General features: G+C 41.8%; 1 protein-coding gene across 16 annotated transcripts in view; it reads left to right on the forward strand.

Moving 5' to 3' along the window:
* Nucleotides 1–16,462, forward strand: part of tcf7l2 (transcription factor 7 like 2) — a 91,191-nt gene extending 74,729 nt beyond the window's left edge. For 2 of the 16 annotated variants that reach the window (XM_084669440.1, XM_084669429.1), the window contains 9 exons: nt 1,475–1,577; nt 2,552–2,638; nt 7,204–7,344; nt 7,428–7,623; nt 7,936–8,043; nt 8,702–8,765; nt 9,468–9,518; nt 10,714–10,786; nt 14,205–16,462. In XM_084669440.1, coding sequence (XP_084525566.1) covers nt 1,475–1,577; nt 2,552–2,638; nt 7,204–7,344; nt 7,428–7,623; nt 7,936–8,043; nt 8,702–8,765; nt 9,468–9,518; nt 10,714–10,786; nt 14,205–14,673 — 1,292 coding nt within the window. In that variant the 3' untranslated portion in view covers nt 14,674–16,462. Of the gene's footprint in view, nt 1–1,474; nt 1,578–2,551; nt 2,639–7,203; nt 7,345–7,427; nt 7,624–7,935; nt 8,044–8,701; nt 8,766–9,467; nt 9,519–10,713; nt 10,787–11,342; nt 11,416–14,204 lie in introns of all 16 variants that reach the window. The other 14 variants (XM_084669436.1, XM_084669444.1, XM_084669441.1 and 11 more) reach the window with 12 other exon arrangements.
* The last annotated feature ends 775 nt before the right edge of the window (nt 16,463–17,237 follow it).

Raw genomic sequence — 17,237 nt, forward strand, 5'->3', positions numbered from 1 at the left:
TTAGTCCTGAAAAATAAAATATAAAAAAATCTGGACCCCCTCAGAGATGTTGTCTGCTTGGAGACACTAATGTTTTGCTGGCCCCTGTCAAGCAGCGATGACAGTACCATTCTCAAGGGTCAATTTCCCACAGATCTAGTTCCCTGTCATAACTCTGGGTGTGATACCTACACTATTGCTGTAGGTATCAGGACAGGGTCAGTTTTGCAAAGCTCTTCAACTAGGTCCATTGTGGCAGTATAGGCACAAGTCCAAAAAACACTCCATATGCACAGTTGAACAAGTATACTAGCCAGGAAAAACGGTACAAAATAAAAGTCACTCCCCACTTTGCCAGTGTCCCTCCTGACTTTCCTGTCTGGTTAATGGCTAATGCTCCGAGGTGGTTTGTCAGAGGTAACATTTTTTGCCTGTCAGCTGCCACCATGTCTGAAGGCAACATTGAGATACCCATGATCATGTGGCAATGCCCTTTACACAGACTGTCCTCACACAGACATTTCTGTCACTGTTCATCTGATGGAAAAAGGGCCTTCCATCCCAATACTTTACATGGACAGTAGGCTTTATGTGGCCTGATTTACAATGACATTAGCAACTCTAATTACAGCCATTCCGAAGAGCCATTTAAATGATGATTCTGAACAGCGGACTAAACACTGCAGTGTCATCTTTAGATTTCAGTTAGGTGTTCAACAGTTTGCAGTGAGGCTTATTATGGTTGTTTACCAACTTCTGTTGTTGTCTACCAACTCCTGCTGCGTATACTGTTACGATTGTTGCTGGCAGACGGCATTATGACATGCTTGTTTACAACACAAATTTCATTAATGTCAGTGAGCCTTTGGTTTTATGAACAACTAAAATACAATCAGATCCCGATGTGTAACAGACAACGTTTACATATGAGCTGTAATTGTAATTATTTTTCAATCATAGGGACGGATCTCATTGTATTGTGGTGAAATGGATCCCATCCCTAATATATGACACTACCAGTCGGCGCACATGCCACAGCGGCATTTGTTTTGTTAACTTCTAAAACCTCAATTATTGCCTGTTGTTAATCCTCAGATTCAATAGACAAATGTAACAGGATCGTGTTGTTTCCCCCCCTCTCCCTCTATCTCTCAATGCATTCTGCCAGCGTTGCCTCACAGAGCTTTGATCAGGACAAGTGATTTAGTTCTGTGTACAGTACATGGGATCACACACACCCTCTACCTCCTCCGTACTGAGGTTCCTGTGATGTTGACTAGTTCAGTTGTGAAACTCACAAAGGATGCATTTAACTGAGACTTCAACCAAATGAGGATATATTGTCATATAGGATTACTGTTCGCTCTCCTCTCTTTCTCTATTTGTTCATCCTTTCTCTCTTCTCTCTCTGTCTAATTGTTCAACTTGTCTTTCTGTTCCATCCACTCCTTCACCCTTTTTCTTTCTGCATGGTCTTTCTCTGTTTTCTCCTCAGGAATACCAAGGCCTCCACATCCTCCAGACATATCTCCCTACTACCCTCTATCGCCTGGCACTGTCGGCCAGATTCCCCATCCACTGGGATGGTTAGTTCCACAGTAAGCAACCCCATTATTACTCTTTTTCTCAACTCATCAGTAGTACTTTACTGTACTGAAAAGTACACATTTGGCATATTCATTACTTGTAGCAATAGTTATGTCAAAAGTTAGGGTTATGCAATGGAAATGTATCTTGCAGAACTCAGTCAAAATGTTTCAACTAGTGTGTTGTACTGGTTTGTTGTGGTTCCACAGATGTTTTCTGAATTTCCTTGACTGTTGGCATCAATAGTTCAGCACATTGGACTAGCTTTCACTTGGATATCCCACTCTGTGTCTTCCTTCTTCTTCAAACCACCCACCCTACCCAACCCTGACTTGATATTTTTGGCAAATGCTATTTTGCATGTCTCTGTATTGTGCAATTACAATAACGTACGATGATTGCCCCTTTTTTTACCCACAATTCCACATGGGGGCTCTCCCCTGCTAAATCTTGTCAACACTTGTTAATATGACAAAAGCCTACAAATTAAGCTCTGTTAATTTAATGTTTTCTCACCGCGATCTAAATACCGGGAGAGGCCCCTGGCGCAGCCGCAGCGCCCTTTGATTCGCCGCACTTTATTTTGGTATAAATTTACATTCATTATTGTTTGTCTTTGGATGTGTAGACCTCAATTAGCGTGATGGCTCCATTAAAGAGTCCCGCGCTTCGTCTTTAATTATCACAACAAAACACCTAGTTCCAGCTTGGGGAGGAAGGGGGCCCCACTCCGTCGACACCAAGCGAAGGGTTATGAAATTTAATTAGCCATTCCTATCAAGATTTGTGGCATTCAAATTGTTCAGAGTTTGCCTCCCTTTGATCCGCACTCTGCAATCCCCTAGATTTTTGTCCTGATCAAATGAGAATAAAGAGGCCCACAACAGGGAGAGAGAGAGAGCGAGAGAGGGCTTTGCCTCCTCTTCTTCTTCTGTCAACCCTGTTCCCTTACCTTTCCTTTCTTCTCCCCCCCCCTCCTTCTCAGGCAAGGTCAACCTGTTTATCCAATCACGACAGGGGGTTTTAGACACCCCTACCCAACTGCGCTCACTGTTAACGCATCCATGTCAAGGTGAGTTTGAGTCCTGGGAAATAACACCTACACACACACAAGCGATGATGCAAGTGCATAAAAAGATGCACACATTGAGTCAGCGTGAAACTTTCCCTTAAGGAAAGCATGCTCCCCATCTCCATGTTCAAAGGGCCAATTCTCCATTGTGCAACCCCAGCTAACATCAAATATTAATTATATTTATCATTTTCTAATGAGGCCCCCGAAGAACAATTACCCCAGCTGCATGTCAGGCAGCACTCAAATCAGACTGGTCATGTCCTTGTTGCCATTTTCTAACATGCATAAACACAAACTCTTTTACATGAAGTGGATGATGTATGCTGAAGTTCAACACTTACACGCCAACATTTTAGTTGGAACCATAACAGCTCAAGTGGAGCTCTGGGCACAAGTACATATGTTTGTTTGCTGTGTTTTTAACTAGTTATTGCTCCTCTGAGGGGGCCCCATTTTTCTGTATCGTGTTGCAAGCGGGAAGGACAGCAGATGACAAATGGATCATAATATTTTGAATAATAATAATAATAATACACCAAAATACTTATGCCCCTCTCTCCCCCATTTCAGTAATTCCTTCCTTACAATATAAAGCTATTGCATTCACAAGGCATTTCAGTGCAGAGCATATAATGATTACAGAAGTGGCTGGTTCATGGTTTGAAGGCAGAGCGTGAAGGGGTGAGAGGCTCCGGCAACAAGTCTTGGCCAGACTTTATTTTAATTACAGCATTATTAGCAAAACAGCTCAACTGCTCAATCGCTCTGACATTGGAGGGTGTGTGTGAAAAGGATTAGGAAGAAAGTCCTAGAATACGAGGGTGAAGCTAGACGAGGCTAAAGCTTAATGTTAACACTTCCACAGTTGACCTGGCTACATTATCCTTGCTAATTTGATCTTCACATCTTCAAATATTATATTATATTTTTTTGTGTATAACTAAGGATACTTGCATCCCCACCGGCCATACTTCCTTTGTTTCTAGTCCTTTCCTCATTATTATCCTTGAGAGGTAGCCTACTTGGCTTCTCCACGCACATCAAATGTTTGGCCCTTGGAAGCACCAGGTTTAAGTGGCTTTTCACCCATCTTTTTTTGAGACATCTGGAACAAATCATGGCAGCCACCTAAACAACATTTTGCCCAGCCCTGACCTGGTCTGGTCTTGTTTGTTCTCAGGTGTGTGTATGTGTGGTTACTGTATGTCTGGCAGTAGCCACACCCAGCAGACCTGGTGCTTTAAGTGACAGCTAATTTCCTCCTAATGACAAGCTTTACATAGTGATCATCTTATTTCCAGGGTGGCTAATTGAATCAGCTGCATGTGGGTTTGGAAGGGGATTGGGCATGGGGCTGGCTGGAGCTAATGTCTTCTGATGAGACCCTAATTGAATTAGCAAATCTGAAAAGGTGGAGGGAGGGTCGTGGGCTGTCTGGAGAAAGAAGGTTTAACACATCCCTGTTAAAAACTGCACTGGGGGATTTGACAGAGGTAAGGGAGAAATGGCCATTTGGTTTGCCAGTTACTTTGGGGGGAGAGTTTGGGCTAATTGAGTAAACATCTGGGTTTTTGCAAAGCTAAGCAGCCATGGAACTTGCTTTAAAGCTACATCCACCTGAAATACATCAGGAATTATCTATCTACAAGGCCATGTGTAGTGACAACATAGACAGATGAGATACAGGGCTTGGTGTTAGTATGAGTATGTTAGTAAGGACCCAATGCATTATTCCACAGGAATTAGGACACAGCCAATGAGCCCAGATCTTGTGCCTGGCAACCCCCTCAATGAACACCTTGCACCCATATCTTAAAAAAAATAATTGTCTCATAGAAAAAGTATTTGAGAGAGTAAGGAAGAGAGCGGTGGTCATATGGCTAAATTAAATACGTTATTTTGATGATGGGGTTGCAACTATTTAGGTCCATTATCCACTGTGTGTTTGTGAGAAGTGAGAGGAAGTGTAGGCCCCTAGCCCCCTATGTCCAAGTCTGTCCTTTGATATGTTCTCTCTTTCTGTCCTCCCCTGCTCCCCTCTCTCTTTCCTCCCCCCCTCTCTCTTGGGGAAAGGAAGAAGTATGCCGGCCAGGTCATTATACATTAAACAGGCACGGGGGGTACCGCCTCACATTGGCAATTAAATGGCACTGCCTGACACCAGGCTTTCGATGCATCAGTGACCCACCCCTACCCAACCATCCCCTACCTTTCAGATTGAGACATATAAGCCTGGAGGTTGTGGGTTGGAGGAGGGGGAGACTCTGCCTCCGTCTCTGTCGGCTAAATTGGTCCAAGGCGCTGCTCTGTGCTGATGAGACTGGAGGATGATGATGATGCCCCCGCACATCAAAGGGATGGCCGTCATGTTTAAACCATAACCTGGACCCGTGCAGTGGCAGTGGGGGAGAAGGGTAGGGGGTTGTGGATGTGGTGAGGGGACAGGAGGAGGGATAAAGGGAGAAGGAGGGTAAAAAAGGATGCTGGAACAGAAGACATTTTAACAAGTGTGCCAAGAGAGAAAGAAAAATGAAGAAGAAAAAGAGAGAGAGGGGAAGTGCAGCTGCTTAATGATTGCCTATCTGCAGCCACTGCTGTGGTTTCCTCAGCGAATGACATGGCACAAACACAAATGTGTCAGTGATGAAGGAAGGAGTGGAGGGAGGGCACCATGTGAGAGAGAGTGTGTGTGTGTGTGGTGGTGGGGGGGGGGGGGCATACTCCACTGGGATTGCCTTTAACAGAAACTAGTTGTTCCTGGCGAGTTTATGCTCATCATTATATTCTGGCTTGGAGCCATGCAGCCAGACATAGCTAGATAATGAGCTGTTTATAAAAAAAGGGAAAAAAAGGATTATTCCCTCTGTTTTCCTCCTCCTTCATCCTCTTTACTCTTTTCCTCTGATTTGTGTATGGTCATATGTTCCGGAAATATACTGTAGCCTACTGTAACTCGTCTAAGATGCACATAATTAATCTCTTTTGAAAAATGCACATACACACACAGCAAACACTGGGCTTGTATTTGTTATGCTCTGTGAAGTGAATCGAGGCATGAGGGTTATTGTGCTCAATGAGTTTAGCAGTAGGAGATTATGAAATTATTATACAAGTGTTGTGAAGAGATAAAAATTAATGATGATAATGATAATGCCATTTATAATACCGGCCTTGTGGAGGAGGGAATAGAATGATGGAAGGGGTATGCAAACAAAAATGCAAGATGTATGTAAAAAACGTTTCAAATCCAGGGGGAGGGAGGATTGGGAAATATGGTGACACTTTATCTTGTCAGACCTCACCTCAACTTATGCTTTTGCTTTACCACATACTGTAACCTAAAGCCATGCAATGTTTCATTGAAATTTGCACCAAGTAATTAATTATCCACTTCATATAAAACCTGCAACAACTTCCCTAATCCTGTGCGGGCAGCTGTGGCTCAGGGGGTACAGAGGGTCGTCTGTTAATCGCAAGGTTGGCGGTTCGATCCCCGACTACTCCCAGGCCATGTGCCGAAGTATCCTTGAGCAAGACTCTGAACCCCAATTGCTCCCGATGGGCAGAGCAGCGCCTTGCATGGCAACTCGCCACCGTCGGTATATGTGAGTGTGAGAGTGAATGTGAGGCAAAAAAAATTAAGCACTTTGGGTGCTACTAAGGTAAAGAAACGCGCTAATAAATGCAGTCCATTTACCATCCATTTAATCCCCATTACAGGTGTATAGTTCTAGAATTATGGAAATGTTCACCCTTTCAAAGTAGGGTTCAAACCACAAAATGTCCATCTATCCAATTCTATCAGTTTAGGGGGGGCTAGGGTGGAGAAAGGAATGACATTTGTTTCGGAACGGCCAACCAAATGTCCAATTGGTTCAGTCAATGGCACTAGTTAAGAAGCTCAAGGTATTCAAGGCCCATGCTTTGACCCCAGACAAGACCCCTTTCTCCATCAAATTTAGCTCAATCATGGCAGCAGTTGGGACGTTTCATAAAACACATTTCAAGGACATATTTAGTTTGAAGTGTCTCTGTTTGAGGTTTTAAGAATGGCCTTCGGTTTAAGAGCTGGGCCGTCCTTCTGGATAAGCTGAATAGAGCCGTTCCCGCACCAACATAATACAGCTATTTCTATTTTAAATCTGTCTAGCTTTTACAGTGTGATTAAGAAAACGATTCTGTGTTATGTGCCGATTAGAAAGAAACATCTTGAGTTTCACTGGCAAAAACCCTTGACTTATGCCATTGTGATGAATTGTTAGTGATAAAGGTGTAAATATGGATACTCTGAAGTCTGTGTGTTTACAGTGCTTGCTTGCATGTTTGTACTATATGTTTCAAGGCTGGTTGTCAGTTGCATTTCAGTTCTCACTTCTTGATTATGTCCTCTTCTAAGATACTCAGATGTACTTCTTCCATAGTTTCTTTCACTATTTTTTTTTTTACATTGATTATGAAATTGAAATTAAACTGACTCCCAACCCTTGTAAAAAAAATGAATAGCTGTAAAAGTATGTGTCCATCTCCCATTTCACCCGTGTCCACTCTGACGATTTACACAGTCTTCTCTCCTCCAGATTCCCCCCTCACATGGTGCCCCCCCACCACAGTTTGCACACCACGGGCATCCCCCACCCAGCCATTGTCACACCCAACGTCAAGCAGGAGTCCTCACACAGCGACATTGGCTCCCTCAACAGCTCGTGAGTACCAATAGCCCCCATCATTCCCTCCTGCTTACCTGCACACACAGTCACTTTTGGCCAATTTCAAGTAATGAATGAAGTTTCCCTCTCCCCCTGTCTCTCCTGCTCCACAGGAAACACGCTGACTCTAAAAAAGAGGAGGAAAAGAAGAAGCAGCCACACATAAAGAAGCCTCTGAACGCCTTCATGCTGTATATGAAGGAGATGAGGGCCAAGGTTGTGGCTGAGTGCACGTTGAAGGAGAGTGCCGCCATCAACCAGATCCTGGGCCGAAGGGTGAGACACAAACTCACAAAGTTACTTAGTGGGAGATTCTGCACACACTGACCACTACTTACCACCAGACAACTATTTTGGGAAGTTGGAGGGAGTGGGGGCATTCTATAGACACAAATTGTCTCAATTTATCAACAACTTGATTGCCTGAATGATTCCCCATTCTTTATTTACTTATGCTGATGCTGATGATTTGATCTGTTAACAATCTGTTTTATCAAATATAAATGAGTATATAAGTGTTATTACTTTGTCATCTCCGTGAGCCCACTCTGTCCTTGTATGTCTGTCCGTCAATCCGTCTGTCTATAGTGGCATGCCCTGTCACGGGAAGAGCAGGCCAAGTACTATGAGCTGGCCAGGAAAGAGCGACAGCTTCACATGCAGCTCTACCCAGGCTGGTCAGCACGAGACAACTATGTAAGTTTTTAAGTTTACAACACGGAACACCCTGTACTTGTCCCCCTCTCAAGGACTTGCCGGGGGACAAGTGTGCTTTACTGTAGATCTGTTGTTTTAGAATGACTAGTTTACCACACGATAACACAGGAATAAAGTCAGTTTAGTTGAGCTCCATTCTATCACCAAAGGTGGTAGAGGCGAAAAAGCTGACCTTTTTTAATCCAAGTCTTATTTATATATGTTTCATAGAAGCCACATGTGATTTTTTCTCACACACACATATACACACCAAGGGTCCTCTCTTCAAGGTCTTCAAGGACCTGACTGGACCACTGAGATCACACCTTTTAGGAAGCCTAAAGGATCTCCCATAAACTCCCAAACTAGTAACCATCAGAGCTCCTCTACATGTTCACAAACGAGGGGAAAATAAGACTAAGATACAAGAAAAGAACAAAAAAAGAGGGGGAATAATAACTGAAAAAGAAAGTTCTGTTATGGCCTGCAGTGGTTGTTTAAAACCGGAGGGCAGAGACAGACAGAAACCAAAAAGGAGAGAGAATGAATGAATGAATGAATAAATAAACAAACAGTAAGATGGGCCCCCGTTTCTATTTCATGTCTCGGGTCTTCTGCAATATAATAACTAAGGTTCCTGTCTATTTCTCTTTTTTTGGCGGGTAACCAACAGGGGAAAAAGAAGAAGAGAAAAAGGGATAAGCAGCCAGGAGAGGGCAATGGTAAGTGAGCGGCAATTATATCTCATATTAGACGAGCCCCATCATGTGTCAGGAGTATGTGACATCTCACAAGATAAAAGTCAAGCTTTTTTCTGTCTTTTTATTTTTTTGTTTCCGTTTTTAGTTTTATTTGCCTGGCCCATGTTTTTTTGTAGCAACCCAATGCAATATTTAAATGGTAGACTGCCTTGTAACACCCCTCATCCAATGCCTTCCCTAGCTAATAATATTGAATATGCATGACCCCCCTAAACCTCATCTCACACCCATGATTCCCCCCCCCCCTTACTTTGCCCCCAGCATTTATAATACTGTGATGTGTGTTTTGAGAATGTGAAATTTAAGCATTGTGAGAGCCATTAACTTTGCCAGTTGTGTGTGAGTGTATTATATTGCCAATGCCCTGCAGATAGTTTGCGCTTATGTGTGAGTGAGTGTGCGTATGTAACTTGGGCTGCCCCCATCCTTGCTTGTCTTCATGCATGCTTTTATATCAACATACACAAAAAAAGTAATCACCCGCATTTAAAAATTAAGGAGGTTTGCTAATTTTTCCATTCATACATTTATTTTTATCATTAATATTCTTCTGATTTTAATATTGTTGAGAAGGACGGATGCAGAATTTATAAACATGTATTTTACGCTCGTACTCGTGACGGATTCCCTCTTGAAGGCCTCTCTATCTGTTCTTTTTTTCAGAACACAGAGAATATTTTCCAAACCCTTGCCTTTCACTTCCTCCGATTACAGGTGCTAATGTCATTTTGAGTCTTAAATTACTAACTTGTTTTTCCTCTTTTGATTTATTATGTATTTATTTATCTATGAATGTGCAGTACATTATCCTATATCCGATAAGTCTTCTGGGATATAATACAGTATTTCTAAAATATGTTATAATTTTGCTTTGTTTAATGCATTTTTTTATGCTATGTTGCAATTTTACTCAAGTGATCATGTTTCATTTTAGTTTATTTAATTAATTATGCTTTTATGTTAAAGTCATTCAGTCTATAACAACTTCCCTACTTAGGCAAAAATCTATGTGCAGTATATCTAGAACTGAATGTTATAGGTAAAAGAGTCAAGAGATTTAATGCCAGGGTAAACCTCCTTAATCTATATTATTTCGTAGCTGTGCTTTTCTGATGGCCAGCATGAGTTTGACCTTCTGTCACAAACAAGGCCTGGATTTAAACCCCTCTACATACAGTAGGATTCCTCCTTCGACCTACCAGACAAAGTTTACTTTACCATGGTACAGTTCTGCCAAATAGGATGGACATATAGTTTTTATATTTTGGGGTGACAGGTCAATTAGAGGAAACTGTGTGTCAGGCATTGGAATCCAGGTCTGACTATGCATTTCCCCTTGCTTCATCCACTAGGCTTTAACCCCTTAATGGCTACCCTGCCTGAGACTAACTCACATCTTTCATCACCCTCCATCTATTAAGACCCTGTACCTGACAGTTATACACTTATCCTTTCCAAATACACTATCAATGACGCCTAACACAACACTGCGTTTCCCCCTGTCTATACTCTTCCTTTAACATACAAGCATTCAATTTTTTATTAACTAGTAAATCAAAATGGCAAAGTTAAACTGTTCTACTTTATCTTTGGATCTGAATGAAATATTTTACTTTTTGCCTGCGGTTTGATTTCACTAATGTCTGAAACACTAACCGTGTCCTCTGACTGTCTGCTCTATGAACAATAAAGCATGACTCTACATCTGCCCATTAAAAGGCTGGATAATGTGCCCCAATCCCTAGCTTCACAGATTCACTGGTTTTCATTTTTTTCTCCTTTTATTTCTTTCCTTCTTTCTCTTCTCCCTCCCTCCCCCCCCCCCCCCTTTTTGGGGTTTCCTTTCTCCTCCTCTGCCCATCTTCTCTTCCTCTTCTCTGCTGGCTTTCCACCACTCTTGCGGCATCAGACCTGAGTGCTCCTAAGAAGTGTCGAGCGCGCTTTGGGCTCGATCAGCAGAATAACTGGTGTGGCCCGTGCAGGTGTGTATGGTGTGTGCTTGTACAAACGCTGGGGGCCAGGTGATGGCTGTGCTCCACTGAGCTGAGATCTCCTCCTTCCCTTCCCTCCATCTCTAGCGTTCACTCCTTCTGTTTTGCCAAGCTGTTGCCCACCTCTCAACTTTCTTTGAAACTGCCCGGGCAGTCTCATTCAATCTAACACAGGTGTATGGGATAGAGGAAATGCTGCAAAACATGTGTTTGTGTATGACTGGTGTGTGTGTATGTGTGCTTTGTAGAAGGCACTTTTTTTTTTCAAGTGATCTGAGCACAGAGATTCGAGGGTGGGTGTGGCTTCAAATGGGAGTTGATGGAAACTGGCCAGTGATAAATTTGGGGTAGCAGCAATAAGGCAGCGGGCTGGGCATAATGGGATGCTGGAGGAGCGGCACAGCCTGGTCAGTATGGAGGAGGTCTCAGTGAGGACAGCCTGAACCTCAGCCCTTGGCTAAATGTTTTGTTTGTCCAATGACAATGTTCGTTTTTTGTTTTTTTGTGTGTGTCTTTTGTTATGTTTGTCTACCTCTTTGGCTAACAGATGCAAATACCCCTAAGAAGTGTCGTGCCTTGTTCGGGCTTGACCAGCTGAATTTATGGTGCAAACCATGCAGGTATACTCTCACTGCAGTTTCTATGAGAGGAGAACCATCATGACTTTTGCCTTTTCCTTGATACAAATCCTCTTTTTCAAGTACACTATTTCCTGGGATGTTCACTGATGGAAGACACTTCATCTGTTCCTCTTCCTGATGCGAACCTCCTGCTAGAAATTTCCAAATTAAAGCAGGTCACAGTTGTCTGTTATTTAAAAAATGTATACCCAGTGGCGGAAAATGGATTTATGTCTATATATACAAACATACTATTGAGGAGACCTGTCTATTTGGTGTATATGATTTTAATCCATTTTCTACCCAGTGGATCTAGACAGGAAGTGTCTGTCATTTAATTGTCTTGTTTGTCTTAATTGGCCCTTGATAACCATGTGGTGTTCAGACTGTCCCTTTTTCTCTGAGGGCCCACAGTGACACTTTTCTCTATGCCCTCTTCCTTCTCTTTCTCCACCTCCTCTTCTTCCTCCAAACTCCTCTCTGATAACCCTTACTTAGTCCCTACCTGTTGTCTTTCTGTTCTGACACAAGCAGTCTTTGAATTGGGAATATTTTCATGGTAGGTATTTGTTTCTGTTAAGTAATACCCTTCTCTGTGTCTGACTTGCGCTGTCCTTTCATCTCGAACTTTCTCCACAACCTTAATGTAGCCCATCGTGAACCATCATCATTTGGTATCTGTATATCACTGTGGTTAAACCAAAGCATGTGGCCAACATCCCATTTTTATACATTTGTTATTATATATTAGATTATTTTCAGAGAGCTAAATCTTTTGGTGTGTTTCCTTGGGGTGAGAAGTTACAGTAAACTAGCATTGTTACGTGTTAACTAAATACAAATTCAGGATGCATTTCTACTTTGAATAGGCCAATATATTACTGTTTAAACTATTTAATATTTTTATCATAGATAGTTAGTTTCTCTTCAAAAGACTCACCGGCTTAAAAAATTTACTCTTCTCAGTCATTCAGGATGCCTAAGGAATTAATAGGGGGTTGATGAAAAACCAGGTGGGGTATCAGAGGAGCACAGACTGAGAACCAAAGATTATTCCAGTTTCGCTTAAGAAGCCGAGAGGTTAAAATACCTCACTCGGCTCCATTTCCTGAAAGCTGTATCTGGCATAATTCCCCCAGAGGCAAGGAAATCAATACCATACACAGGCACATACTATAAATCAATACACGTGTTAAAAAATGGATATTAGCTCATTTGTAGCAGTTTGACAGGCAGTTAGCACTTGACAACATACTGTTGCATGACACACTAAAAGCTGGTACCGGTGAAGAAAGAGCAGTCTACATCAGTTTACAGGTGTGGCTGAGAATCAATAATCTGTTACAGAAAGCACTTGACAGCTCAAGCCAACTCTTCTGCTTTTCATGTACTTTCCCTATTGTTTACTCTGTGCCAGATTTTGGGGTTAATTGTCCCGCCTTTCAGAAAAGCATGCCTTTCTTTTTGTTCAAGCATCCATCAACGTCCAATGGTTTTGTAACTATACCAAATCGTTCCTGTTTGCCCTTTCCATTTTACTGTCCTAACTCACTGATCAGTCTCTCGTCTTTGCCCCTTCATCTTCCTCGTTGACACAATATTTTGTTGAAAAACCTTTACCTACCTGCATAAGTACAGGCAGGGGTATGACTTGAGAAACAGGCCTTACCTAGGCTATCTCAAACAATAACACACAGACACTTTGCATTAAAAAGATTGGCTGAACTAAAAACCTTGCTTCTTTCAAATCACTTTCTTCTGCTACTACTCCCTTTCAAACACCTCAGTTTTCTGTTCTTTCTTTTTCCTTTCTCCTCCTGCCCATTGTCCCTGTGAGCTAGCACACAGTCTGAAACAGTTCCCTTGCCCTTGAGGCAGGCACAAACCTTATGATGCAGAGGGAGCTGAGGGGAAGGGTCAGTGCAAATAACAAGGGGTAGACAGAACACTCCTATTGGAACACAACATGTAGACAGCACCGCCCCCTATTTTATGTATTTGTTGACTGTGGGTCTGGTTCAGACCAGTGGTGTTGGCTGCAGGCATGCTAGACGTGTGTGTGTGTGTGTGTGTGTGTGTGTGTGTGTGTGTGTGTGTGTGGGGGGGGGGGGGGTAGGGGTTACAAAAACACAAACATAATGCTGTGACCCCGCATGCACATCTTAGGGGCACGTGTAGCAACCCAGCATGGCTCCCTGTGACATTTTACCTCTGCATCTTAACCCTCCACTCCCTCAGAAAACGATAGGGAAAAGTCTGAATAGTAAAGATTTTACTGTGGGAAGAGAGGGTCGGACTACTTATTTGCTGTAAATATGTGGGCTATTCCCAATCGTAGGTCTGGAAAGTCTTTTTGCAAGTAGAGATCAGAAGTCTTTCAGGACAATTATAAAACCACTGCAATAAAAGATATGTAGTTTAGGTTTTTCCGATTTCTTCTTGTCATTTTCTTCACTTCTCATTTCATTTCATCCCATGTCTACTCTTCCCCAGCTCTTTTCCTCTGTACCTGTCTGGTGTTGTGTAGTATTTTGTGGATGGATACTGTGAATCCAAAGTGTACATCTGGAACTGCTGATGCTGTCTTAGCACCTACTTGAATACACCTGCTTAATAGCCTAAAAAGGGTTTAGACGGATTTTAGACATGGTATATAACATGACATTACAACTGCTAAAAATGGTGTATTCAAAATGCTGCTACAGGTCAGCAATTGTACAGCAGATGTTGTAGTCAACCAATAAGCTTGTATCCTAAACAATGTGTTTCTCTCTACCCCACCCCTCCAGGAGAAAAAAAAAGTGCATTCGCTACATCCAAGGTGAAGGCAGCTGCGCCAGTCCTCCGTCTTCGGACGGAAGCTTACTAGACTCCCCCCCTTCCTCCCCTTGCTCGGTGGCCCCCTCCCCCTCCTCTAAGGAGTCCAAACCTCAGACTGAACAAATGCAACCTCTCTCACTGACTATGAAACCGGCCCACCAACCTCTCCACCACCCGCACCTCCTGGCTGGGCTCCCCCCTCCTCCTCCATCTTTGGTTCTTCTGGAAAACACCGCTGCACCTGTGGCCCAAAAAACGCCCAGTGCCACCCACAACGGAGTCCTGGAGCACAGTGACGTCTCGTCCTCGCGGCCGCCGGGCTCCTCAGTGGTGTCCTCCCTGGCCCGGCAGTCAGCAGGGCTGTGTCATTCCCACTCACTCCTCCCTAATTCTACCATCCCTCAGCCTCTGTCACTTGTGACCAAGTCTATAGAATAGTATCTTCCTTTTCACATGTCCCGTTCCCTTTTTTCTAACTCTGCACAGCTCTATCTGGGCCCTCTTTCCTCTTTGTCTGCTCTGTTCATAATCTTTATTTCGTTTTTTGGTTTCTGTGCCATACGGCTTTGAAAATGTCTTCTTATGTTATCAAAGTTCATTGGTCAATATTTGACCCATCATTGAAAAATTATTATTATAAAGAAATAAAACAATGAGCTGTAGTGTAGCTTGGGAATTTGCCAAAATGTATCTTTTTTTTTTGTGTGTGTGTGCAACAAAAATGTTATGTAGCTCAACTTAAAATAGGTTTAACAGACTGATATAAAAAGGTAGGCTAGATTATTTGATGAGCCCTTTTCTTGAAAGAGTTGGTTCTCCATCATTATTTGTATTAAATACGAGCTTTTGAACCAATTATTTGACACCTATTCAAATCCTGGAGGGCATGAGTATCTCAACGAGGGCACGAGGGCACCTCTCAACGAGGAACAACTTTGTGACATTAATTGTTCTTGTTTAAATGTACAGAAATATTGGGGGGGGTACTGTGTTCAATATGCATTGTTCCATTGCGTTGTCTTTTTTATTTTTGTTGTTTACCTTTGGGGATGGAGTCAGGGTGGGTGAATTTGGAGAGAAGGCCAGGGGGTGGAGATGTTGAGGGTGGGTGGGGGTCGTGGGTATTCAATACAAAATGTCACAACGCTAGGACCAGTAGTATTTATTGCTTTAGAGATTGCTTGTTGTATCTTGTATGTTGTCCCTTTTTAAATATTCTTTTCTTAACACATTGTAAAAATATTTTTTCTTAACGTAAGCAACTTATATATCAAATGATCCATTTTTATGAGGACACAAATTACAAGTTCACTTTCTTCACTGAAAACTTGGATTCCACCCAATGTACTGTGTAGATTTTGCAGAAGTATGCACAACTTAATTTCAAGAAATACGTCTATAAGCCATTTTACAAAAGAAGAAAATAAATCTTGAAACAACAGACAGTGGGTACCGTGTCTTCAGTAGTTGGGAAAGTGTTCAAAGCCCTTCTTTTTTATTACAGTCCATCTCTATCAGACTGTACAGATTTGTGTACAGATTTTCCGTGCCAAATTTTGTGATAATTTCCTCTCCCCTTCTAACCACGTTGTCGGGTTCTTTTTTTTAGTTGTTTGTTTTTTTATTTTACACTATTCTTTGCTGTGACGTTACATAGATTGCTATGTATGTAGTATAAATGTTGCTATAACAAATGTGTTTGGTAGCAGATTGTCAAATATAAAAATTTAAACTGAATAAAAAGGCGGACTTGATGCTGTATAAAACCCACAAGGGCCAAATTATGTATATTAGGAGGTTCATAAAAAAATTCAATAAAAACAAAAAAATACACAAACTGCCACTTTTAAGTACACTACTACATATAGGTAGATAGAAAAAAATAGGCATGTTGATGTTGCAAGAGGCTGCAAAAAAATAAAAATAAAGCTACAAAAGAATCACACCCGGTGCCATTGTAGTTGACATGACGCAACTGTAACCTGTCAATTTCTTCTCTGGTTTATTAAGATGCTAATGATGAATAGTTTGAATGTTTCCTTAACGGCTGTGATGTTCCTGTTCTATTTTATGCTCTTTATCTTCTTTTGTTTTGTTTCTATTTTTTCCCTGTTATTTCAAATGGTTCCAATACCATGTTTTTGTAATGAATAAATGTTTATGCTGTACAGTCTCTGTAGCATGCAGTTCTGTATTAATAAAAGCGACTTAGTATGTGCAGATCAAACTGTGTCTACCTCTTTGTAGTAATTGTAGTACATTTGGAAATTATCTAACCTTTAAGACCAGCCAAGTCTATATTGTGCTTGGTCGATCTTAGTCAACCTTGTTTTTTAGTAATTTTATTCCATTTAAAATACTTTTCATAGAAAATAAAATAGGCGTATTCATATACAATGAAGACATTACCACATTTGTAGGCACTTTTCCCTTTAATTACTAGAAGGGAAATAAAGAATGCTAGAATTTATTATATAATGATTCAACTTCTAACAAATAGGTTGCTCTTATACCTGCTTTTTAAAATAATTGACTGGCTGATAAAGACCAGCCTATTTGTTAGAAGTTGAGTATACATATTTTATTAGTGTCTTGTGAGCAGAAGTCACAGAAAGTGTGGCAACAGTGTCAGCATCAAGGGGAGTCTTTCACAATTTATTCCTATAGCCTATAGTTGTTTTTTATATTAAAGCTTGCAACTTCCGACTTGTTTCTGTTTAGAGAAAGAAAATAGTTCCATCTCATAGTACTGAAGCCATGCAGGAGATTGAGGGCCTCAATTACTAACAGGATTGCGCCCATTTCAGGTGTAATTAAAATAAATTTACATATAGTCATTTAGCAGACGCTCTTGTCCGGAGCGATTTACAGTAAATACAGGGACATTCCCGCCGAAGCAAGTAGGGTGAAGTGCCTTGCCCAAGGACTCAACGTCATATTGGCACAGCGGGTAATCAATCCGGCAACCTTTTGATTACTAGCCCAACTCCCTCACCGCTCAG

This window comes from Hypomesus nipponensis, chromosome 13 (genome assembly GCF_054491055.1).
Source record: "Hypomesus nipponensis isolate SF chromosome 13, ASM5449105v1, whole genome shotgun sequence".
NCBI lineage: Eukaryota > Metazoa > Chordata > Actinopteri > Osmeriformes > Osmeridae > Hypomesus > Hypomesus nipponensis.